The following is a 10,271-nucleotide window of genomic DNA, read 5'->3' as shown; positions in this document are numbered from 1 at the left end:
CCTCCTTCTCTTCCTCCTTCTCCTCCTCCTCCTTCTCTTCCTCCTTCTCCTCCTCCTCCTTCTCTTCCTCCTCTTCCTCCTCCTTCTTCTCCTCCTCCTCCTTCTCCTCCTCCTTCTCCTTCTCCTCCTTCTTCTTTCCCTCCTTACCTTCCATCTTAGAATCAATACTGTGTATTGGTGCCAAGGCAGAAGAATGGTAAGGGCTGGGCAATGGGGGTGAAGTGACTTGCCCAGGGTCACCTAGCTAGGAAGTATCTGAGGCCAGATTTCAACCCAGGACCTCTTGTCTCTAGGCCTGGCCCTCAAACCACTGAGCTACCCAGCTGCCCCCTCAAGTCCCACATATGACAAAACTCTGTCACCTCGGTCAAGTCACAACCTCTTGGTGCTCTAGGCAACTCTCTCAGATTCTAAGTTGTAGAGAAGGGGCAGACCCATATTGGTAGAGGAAGTTTCTTCATCCAAGCATCCTCTAAAATCACTGTTGTCCTGGTCCCTATCCCTGTTCTTTAGTCATCTCAGTTGTCCTACTGTCCCTGACCCCTATTTTGAGGCTTTCTTGGCAAAGATGCTGGGGTGATTTGTCATTTCCTTCTTCTGGTTCATTTGTATTTTTAAAAATTTTATTAATTTTTTTACTACTTACATGTAATAACAAATTTTCACATAAGTTTTCTGATGTCACATTATCCAAATTGTCCCCCTCCTTTTTCCCTCTCCCTCCCTGAGGGAGGCAGACAATTCAATCTGGTTATACATATATTATCACATGAAACATTTCCATATTGTTCATTTTTGGACACGGGCAATCTTATAGAATCAGAACCCCCAAACAAAAACCCAAATAAACAAGTGATAAGATGCATTCATCTGACTTCCTTCCCCAACAGTTCTTTCTCTGGAGGTGGAGAGCATCCTTTGTCATCATTCCTTAGGATTGTACTGGATCACTGTATTGTCTCCAGCTTATTTGACAAGTAAAGAAACTAAGGCAAGCAGGGTTAAGTGACTTGTCCAGGGTCATGCAGCTAGTGTCTGAGACTGGGTTTGAACGTGGGTCTTCCTGACTCCTTGCCCTGCGCTCTCTCCACCGTATTGCCTAGCGGCCCTCTCCCTGTTCACCTCTCAGCTTTGCCATCCCTGACAACATAAATGGCCACTGTCTTATTTCTTACTCTCTCTGTGTTCTCAGGCCTCGGAGACCCAGGCGGCCGGAGCTCCTGCAGCCTCCACAGAGGGCCTTGGCCCCAGCCTCGAGGGAGGCCGGGGGAGCCCTGAGCCCATGGAGGTGGAGACCCAGGAGGAGGAGAGGATGAAGAGGGATAGAAGGACCCCGATGGATGTCAGTGCCCAGGACGATGGGATGACGCAAGAAGACTCGAGGACGTGTGCTGGTTTGAGGACGCAGAGCAGGACGCAGAGCAGGACCCAGACAGATGTGAAGCAACAGGTGGTGGGAAGAACCCAGATGGAGAGCCCTGGCACAGCTGGGCGGACGCAGGTGGTGGCAGCCCCCCAACCGGGGTGGGAGCAGGGCCAGCAGCCCGCGGCCCCCGAGCTCCACACGGCAGAGGCTCCTCGGAGGCCCAGCCGCTTCTCCTCCCGTCCTTCACCACTCGGGTGTGAGGAGGCGCCCGCTCCGGTCCTCGGGGACAGGCAGAGCCTCCCAGCCCAGCAGAGCCTCCCAGCCCAGCAGAGCCTCCCAGCCCAGCAGAGCCTCCCAGCCCAGCCTGCTCCAGGAGGTGCTGCGAGGACGGTGGACAGAGAGGGAGGCCCAGAAGGAGACAGAGTTCCTCAGCCGTCCCGGGGCCACACGGCCCGGCTCACTTCGGAACCGGCAAACCCTGAGACATGTATGGGAGGCTCCAACCCTGCGGTGGAGATGAGCCGTGGCTCAGCCTCTCCTCCACCATCTCCCAGAAGCATTCCTAGCCCAAAGGCGGCCTGTCTCCCAAAGAGCAAGCAGGCAGAGCAGGCCAGAGGAGGAGGGCTCGGCCCAGTAGCTTCTGGGCACACAGAGGTGGCCGGGGGGTGGCCTGGTCCTGAGCCGCAGCCCGGAGTCGGGACCCCCCGCCAGGGGCACCAGCCTTCGGGGACTGAGGCTGCCCCGAGCAGCAGGAACACTCCAGGTGCGCATGGGGAGTGTGAAGCCGAGGTCCCAGCAGCCGGGGTGAGGACCCCCAGCCCCACGGCCCCTGACAGTGGCCTCATTGATTCCTTGAAGAATTACTTACTCCTGCTCCTGAAGCTGTCCAGTGCAGACACTGACAGGAGTGAAACGGAAGCCAGAGGGAGACCAGAGGGCCAGCAGCCTCCCGCAGGGGGACCGGGGCCCCCAGACACCCTGGCACCCACCGTCGAGATCGCTGGCTTGAGCCCCCGGACATCCCGGAAGATCCTGGAGCGAGTGGAGAACAACCACCTCATTCAGAGTGCACAGAGCTTGCAGCTGAGCCCCTGCACCTCCCGCCGGCTCACTGGCCTCATTGACCAGGAGCTAGAGTCTGGCCACAAGGCCTTGGTGGCGGGGAGGCCCCTGGCCAAACGCCCCAGTCCCCTGACAGTCCCTACCATTGTGGTGGGGGAGGAGACCCAGGGGGAGAGCCTGGAACAAAGTAGCCAGGGGGCTGCTGAGGAAACCAAGGCTGGGCCCAGGGAAAGCAGAATAGGGGAGTCCCTTTGGGCCAGTGGGGAACAAGGGTCCTCCAGGATGGGGGAGCCCCTTGGAGAGAATAAAAGAGAGGAACCCTTCAGGGATACAGAGCTCTCAGGAGATAATGGGGGGAGTCTCCCAGGAGCAACCCCAGAGGAGCTGGCCTTGGGAGCTCGGAGAAAGAGATTTCTCCCGAAAACCAAAGCGGCTGGAGAGGGGGAAGCCCCTGCTCCAGAAGAAAGGGAAAGCCCCACTGTTTCTCCCCGTGGGTCCAGGAAGAGCCTGGCACCCGGATCTCCCCTGATTCCCCCAAAGGAGAGACCCTCCCCATCCCAGAACAGAAAGATGCTGGAGGTGCCCCATCCGGACGAGGACTCCGTGGACCTCGGCTCCGCTCCCAAGGGCAGTGGGCCAGACACAGAGTTGGCCCCTGAAGATGGCAAACAGGACGAGCCAGCCAAGCCCAGAAAAACCAAAGACCTTTTCAAGGGTGAGAGCAGCTTGGGGAAGGGAGGACAGAAAGTTCGTGGGAGATTAGGCTCGAGGGCCTTGCTTCAGAGCTGCAGACATGGCTCCTGGCTTCTCAGAGCCTCACAGGGACGAGAGGCACATTTTAGGGGGAGTTGCCTAAAGGGTCCCGGAGTTTAAGTCTACAGCCTTTTTTGGCCACTTCTGTAGGGAAGGCTGCTGTATTCTTAGATGCCTGGCCCCTTGCTTTGCCCCCTCGCTAAGCCTGGTCCGTGGCCCCAAGAAATACCATCTGGAAACAGAAGCCAAAACCTGTTCCAGGCAGGCCTAGAATTCTCCAAGGCTTGGGGTCGGAGCCGAGCAGGATCCTTGAAATCAGGCAAGATATAGAACTCCAGATGCCAGTCTGTTGCCAGAAACCCATTGGGCCATTTCCCTATGCCAGGGCTCACACTGTCCCCTCGGGCCTCGCTTGGGATTCAATTAAACAGCAATTCAATGGAATGGACACTTGTTAAGGGAGTACTCCAGGCAATACACTGTGCTTAGGCAGGCTCGATGCAAAGTTGAGATAAGATAAATATCCTGCTTTCTCCTCCTTTAGAGTCTGATTGGGGAATAGTAGCACCTACAGGCAATAACAGTGCAAAATAATGCATCCAAAATCCATAATAAGGATAGAAAGCACTGGGTAGGCGGAGGTGAGGCTAGGGAGCTGGGAGATGAAGGCCATGGCAGACCAGAGGATTAGGGAAGGTTTCCTGGAGGAGAACCAGTAGAAACAATGCTCATTCTGGAGTCAAAGGACTTGCATTCAAATCTGTCTGATACCGCCTGTTTTGCCTTTTGGGCAAGGCCACTCATCACCTTGGTCCAGATGGCTGACCCCTTTGGGTTTTGGTCCCCTCATCCGTAAAACAGGATGGGTTGGAAAATTGGAAAGATTGGATTAAATGACTGTCAGGGCTCTTCCAGCTCTAACCCTGTGATTCCATGTCTCTAGCTTTAGAGGATGGAATGGGCAGATGGAGAGGAGAGGGATAAAGATTACATTACAGGGAGAGCCAACATCATTAGCACAGAGATAGCCTGGCTCTATACCTCCCCTTTTGGACTCTTTCCCCCAGGTACCAGCCTTCTTTACCAAAATGGCAGCCTAGAGAGTGAATAACAACACAGTGAAAGCTTGGCAGGGTTATATTAAAAAAACGACTTTCCGTCTGTTTTAGAATCAATACTAAGAATCAGTAAGTTCTAAGATAGAAGAATAACAAGGGCTAGGCAGTTGGGGTTATGTGACTTGCGTAGGGTCACACAGCTAGGAAAGTGTCTGAGGTCAGATTTGAGCTCAGGTCCTCCAGATTCCCACTCTATCCACTGTGCTACCTAGCTGCCTCCAGGGTTGTGCTTTGTTTTTTAATTTTTTAAAAATGTAAACCATTACCTTCTATCTTAGAATCAATGCTGCCTATTGGTTCCAAGACAGAAGAACAGTAAAGGCTAGGCAATGGGGGTGAAGTGACTTGCCCAGAGTCACACAGCTAGGAAGTATCTGGGGTCAGATTTGAACCCAGGACCTCCCATCTCTAGGCCTGGCTCTCAGTCCACTGAGCTACCCAGCTGCCTTCTAGGGTTATGCTTTGAAACCAGACATCCTGATTTCCAGCTCTCCATGTGTTCCTGACTTTTGTGCTCATAAAAACATAGGAAAGTTAATTCATTGACTGTTGGGCTAGAAGGGACTTTCTTCGAAAATCATTTATATTTTGCAGATTAGAAAACAGCCTCAATGGGTGAAATGAATTGGCCAAAGTCACATAGGCAGGCTGCAGCAGACTCAGGTGTCCTGACTCCCAGGCCAGTGCTCTTCTCCTGGCTGAGATGGAGAGGATTTAGGGATGGTCAGATTCTCCCCCAAACAGGAAGCTTCCTAAATTCTATTTCCCCATTCAGCCCCCCAGGTGATTCGGAAGATCCGGGTAGAACAGTTTCCTGATGCTTCAGGGAGCTTGAAACTCTGGTGTCAATTCTTCAATATCCTCAGTGACTCGGTATTGACTTGGGCCAAGGACCAGCTCCCTGTGGCTGAGGTGGAGCGGAGGTAAGGGGCCCGGCCGCCTTGGCCAGAGCTTGTTGCCCCCCCAGAGCCTGAGGGCCGAGGATTCAGGAATAAATGCTGGTCTCCACCATCCCTGGGACTCGCCCCGGAGCCACTCGGGGGTTTTGGGGAATGTCTTATGTTACCTGCTTTGCCTGCTTCCTTTGGTCAGAGGGAGGGTTCTGGGGGGCCCTCGTGAGCCCAGGGGTCTGCAGTCTAGGTCATACCTCCAGGTATCTGAATTCTGTTTTCTGTTCTCAGCGTGGGAGACGAGGGGCCAGCGGCCTTAGCCATCGTCCAGGCTTCGCCTCGAGACTGTGGGGTCTACCAGTGTACCATCCGAAACGAGCACGGCACCGACTCGACTAACTTTTGTCTCAGCCCCGAAGGTGAGTGAGGACCCTGCCCTGGGACCCACGATGCCCCGTATCTCTGCCCATTATTAAAGCTCTTAAGCTCATTCTCCAAATAGAAGCACAGCTGATGGGAAACAGAGGTAGAGTCCCTTGGCAAACATTTTTACTAAGTCCTTACTGTGTGCCTGGTACTGTGCCGAGCTTTGGAGATACAAAGAAATAAAAAACAATCCCCAACCCCAAACGGTCTCTGCTCTCAAGGACATACAGTCTAGTAGAGGAGATAATAGGTAAACATATGCAGAGTACATGAAGGTGATCTGAGCCCCGCAGGAAGCCAAGGAAACTAAACAATTTTGGGGGTCACAATTCTGGGCCGAGGGAGACGTCCAGAGCACAGGTATGGAGATGAATGATGGCCCATTATATTCAAGATTAGTGATCAGGCCAGTGTTCTTGGGTCATAAAGCCACGTGGGAGATGATGAGGAATTTGAAGGGTCTGGCAGAGGAATTTATGTGTGATCCTGGAGGTTAACAGGAAGGAAAGACCATCTTTCCAAGTCCAGGCAGGGGAGATCGCAGAGCAGAGTTTCTTTACTGTGTTCCTTTTTCCTATTCAGTGTTGTCAGGATTCATCTCCAGAGAAGAAGGTGAAGGTAAAGTGTTCCCCTTTGGGAAGTAGCCGAAGGGAATTCCCACCCATCCCTGCTGTCCATGGGGAGGACTGCCTGAGCGGGTTTGGAATTTGTTCTAAGTTGGAATCTCTTCCCTCGATGTGCAGCAACACTTTCCCTCATAGTCTAGTGTCAGTATTTCACCCCAGAGAGGTATGGGAGGGAGAGAAGGGAGAGACCGAGGAAGGCTAGCCTAAACGTCCCTTGGTCTCTGCTCTATCTGTGTTCTGTTCTTTGCTGGGTAAAGGAGAAGAACTAAGTCCATGGGGGTGGGTGCAACCCTGAGAGCCATCTCTTAAAGCAGCTAAGTGCTGCTGCTCCCCTCATGGAAGACGGGAGAGGTTGGATGCAGGTTGGGACCTTGAACCCAGCAGAAGATGGAGAGAAGTGGCGAGCTTCTCTGCCATCCCAGGATGTGCACAACAGGGGCTCTGCCTAGGGGACCACTTCCCACATTTCTTATGTCCTCGTCCAGTTGGAGAAGAGATTGAGATGACACCCATGGTGTTTGCCAAGGGCCTTGCCGACTCCGGCTGCTGGGGGGACAAACTTTTTGGGCGGCTGGTGAGTGGAGAACTTCGTGGAAGTGGACATGGACGTGGTCTTCGCAAGGCCTCCCAGGCCAAGGTTATCTACGGACTGGAGCCCATCTTCGAGTCAGGCCGAACTTGTGTCATCAAGGTTCCCAACCTACTTGTGTTTGGCTCCAGCAGTGAGAACTCTCTACTGGGGAGGAATTATGATGTCACCATCCAGGTACTGAGCCCCTTTGTTGCTGCTTCTTAGTTCTAGATCTTTGGCTTCCCTCCTCCCCATTCTCCACCCCATCTTTCCATAGAGTCTGGGAGCTGTGGAGGGAGGCTATGCTCCTAGAAAAAAATAGGGGAGCAGGCTTAGCTTCTTGGGGAAGGCTTTTAGGATAAAACTTGGGGAAAGTCATTGAAGCACAAAATCTCAGGGGTGGGAGGGGAGATTGAAAATTCATGCTGTCCAGTCTCCTGCTCAATGCAGGAGTCTGCCATACTATACCCCCCAAAGATGGTGATCCACGTCGTTGACATCTACCTCCCTCTGCCTGACATCTTGCCTAGGGCTCTGGAGCTGGGCAAGTTTATCTGTAAGGCTTTGGTCATTTTTCTTTCTCTAGGGATGTAAGATCCAAAACATGAGCAGAGAGTACTGCAAGATCTTTGCGGCTGAGGCCCGAGCTGCCCCTGGTTTTGGGGAAGTTCCTGAGTAAGTTCTCCCATTCTCTTTCTGCAGGTGGCTTCCTAGACCTTAGGGTACTCCTGATGGTTTTAGGTACATTCTTTTCCTTCTCAGTGATAGACAGGTGCCTGTATGATCTCACGTGAGCAGAGTGCCCTACGTGGGAGAGTTCAGCAAAGCATGCACTTAGTTCTGTACAAGGCATTATCGAGCCTGAGTGGGCTCACACTATGCACGCACACGACTCTGGTCTTGATTTTGTCTTCAGCCACCCCTGTCTCCCATATCACTTTGTAGCTTCTAATGTGGTTGTACAGTCATTTTCCCAGTCACATTCAACTCTTTGTGACTTCATCTGGGGTTTTCTTGGCAAGGATCCTGGAGTAGTTTGCCATTTCCTTCTCCAACTTATTTTACAGAGGAGGAAACTAAGGCAAAGAGAGTTAAGTGATTTGCCAAAGGTCACACAGTTAGTAAGTTTCTGAGGCTGGATTTGAACTTAGGAAGATGAATTTTCCTGTTTCCAAGGCCAATACTCTATCCCCATTGTGCTACTTAACTCTCAATATCACTCCTCAATTAGAAGGTTGAAAAATTTCGGTGTGGCAAGGGAAAGGGAACTGGGAAAGGTTATGTTAGAGATGAGAACCCAGGAGGCCTTGGGCTCATGTTTCAAGTGCCATCTCACCAGTGCCCCATGATTTCTTCTGCTTTGGATGTCCTCACACAAAGGGTTTCTGCGTGAATGCCAGACTTAATGTTCCTCCTCCCTAGTAGAAGTCAAGCTCTACCTAGAATTGAGTTACATTCTCACCCAGTCCGGGATCCCTCTATCTTCCTTGTCCCAGTCTCTCACTGTAGTAACTTTGCATGGCCACAGAAGCTACTCGGATCACCAAGTCTAGGCTCTAAGGAGCCAAGTACCAAAGAAACTCCTCATCTGCGTAGTCTGGGTGATCTGAGCCAAATGTGCCCATCGCCACTCCTATGTCCATCTTTAAATAAATAAATAATTAATTAAATTGCTGGGAACCCTCCAGCAATAATAACAGCAACAACAGTAGCATTTATATACTATTTTAGGGTTTGCAAAACACTTTATAAATATTATCTGATTTTATTCTCACAACCACCATGGGAAATAGGTTATTTTATTATCCCTGTTTTACAGATGAGGAAACTGAGACAAACAGAGGTTCAGTGACTTGTATGAGGTTGGAAAAACTCGGGTCTTCCTGACTCCAGTTCCAGCACTGTTTTTATAGCTGCTTTCTTCATAGATTTGTCTGTGGTTGGCCATGGGTTAGGCATGGGGGCATTCTGACTGGGAGTGATTTGGGGACTTGTGGTAGCCAGTGGGTTTCCTTTCCCAGAAAGCTCCCTACCTCCAATCTCTGTGGAATTTTAGAACTAAAAGGAACTTCCCTGTTAGGTCCCAGAATCAGGATGGGGAAAGATAGGATTGGGGGTTCTTCTGAATTTAAGTGTTGTTTGTGCTCATGGGCAAGTTGGGACTGTGTTTAGGATCATCCCCCTGTACCTGATCTACCGACCAGCAAACAACATCCCATATGCCACTCTGGAGGAGTACCTGGGGAGGCCCTTGGAGCCATACTGTGCCCGTGATTGGGAGAGTGGTGGCACCCAGGCAGAACCTGCTACCTCCGAGGCTGCCCAGAAATGCCGGACCTTCCAGCACTGGTTATATCAGTGGACAAATGGCAGCTTTCTGGTCACGGACCTTGCAGGTAGGAAGGAGGGTTTGAGGAGTGGGCAAGGGACTGAAGAGACCCCAGTGGGATCATGTTAGCTCCCAGATGGGGGCTGAGGTTAAGGATGGGATTCTGGGAGGGAGGGAAGGCTTCTTATAGGAGGTGGCACTTGAGATAAACTTTGAAGAGATTCTAAAAGGTAAAGAGGAGGAAGGAGTGCTTTGTGTGTACGGGAGACAACCAGCCCAAAGGCATGGAGACAGGAGCAAGATGAACAGTGAAGAGGGGAACTTGAATGGAAGGTAGTCCAGGAGAAAAGGAATACTGTCAGTCAGTCAACAAATATTTATTAATCCTCATTATGTGCTAGCTCTGTAATAAATGCTGGGGGTATAAGGAGAAGCAAAAACATGCTCCCTTTAATGAGAAATAAGCCTAGAGCCAGACTAGATGGTGAGAGGGGCATTTCACACTAATCTGAAAGAGTTTCTATTTTATCTAGAGGCAGGTGAGAGGTGAGAGGCTTTGAAGCTTCTTGAGCGAGTAGGAGAGGTGACGAGGGCAAGCTTGTCCTTCAGAGATTCCGAGTGCCCATTACAAAGATGAGTTCCTTGAATCAATTCCCCAAAGGACTGTGGCATCGGTAACCATTACGGGGATTAAAAAGAACCCTCTTACTTTCTGTCTTAGAATCAATATATGCATATGTGTAACCTAATGAAATCACAGTCCAGACCACAAGAATAATAAAAACTATTTGGTTGTGTATTACATACAAATTGATCTTTTTTTTTATTATTTTGGTCCACATATGTGATTTCATCAGTTCAGGGAACTCCCAGTGAAAATTTCCTACACGGATGCATATATTTTTACAATATATGTATCTCTATGTATATCTATGTGTGTGTATATATATCCACACACAAATATATAATATATACATATTCATTCTACATTTCTCCATCCTATATATAATGTATATAAAAGGGCTTTGGAAATGGCAAAGTGTGTAAGTAATCCAGTAAGCATCACGCTCACACTCACATACTCACACACACACACACACACACACACACACACACACACACACACACAC

The 10,271-nt window shown here is 50.7% G+C and overlaps 1 protein-coding gene across 1 annotated transcript in view; it reads left to right on the top strand.

Moving 5' to 3' along the window:
* The window catches only part of ALPK3 (alpha kinase 3), a 46,685-nt gene that overhangs the window by 33,032 nt on the left and 3,382 nt on the right, over positions 1–10,271 (top strand). Inside the window, exons 5-12 of the mRNA XM_044660162.1 lie at positions 891–939; positions 1,193–3,143; positions 5,075–5,222; positions 5,481–5,608; positions 6,198–6,233; positions 6,727–7,007; positions 7,399–7,487; positions 8,985–9,208. Of these exons, the coding sequence (XP_044516097.1) occupies positions 891–939; positions 1,193–3,143; positions 5,075–5,222; positions 5,481–5,608; positions 6,198–6,233; positions 6,727–7,007; positions 7,399–7,487; positions 8,985–9,208 (2,906 nt within the window). The remainder of the gene's footprint in view (positions 1–890; positions 940–1,192; positions 3,144–5,074; positions 5,223–5,480; positions 5,609–6,197; positions 6,234–6,726; positions 7,008–7,398; positions 7,488–8,984; positions 9,209–10,271) is intronic.

This window comes from Gracilinanus agilis, chromosome 2, assembly GCF_016433145.1.
Source record: "Gracilinanus agilis isolate LMUSP501 chromosome 2, AgileGrace, whole genome shotgun sequence".
In the NCBI taxonomy this organism is placed as follows: Eukaryota; Metazoa; Chordata; class Mammalia; order Didelphimorphia; family Didelphidae; genus Gracilinanus; species Gracilinanus agilis.
This window is presented reverse-complemented; position numbering and strand designations above follow the sequence as displayed.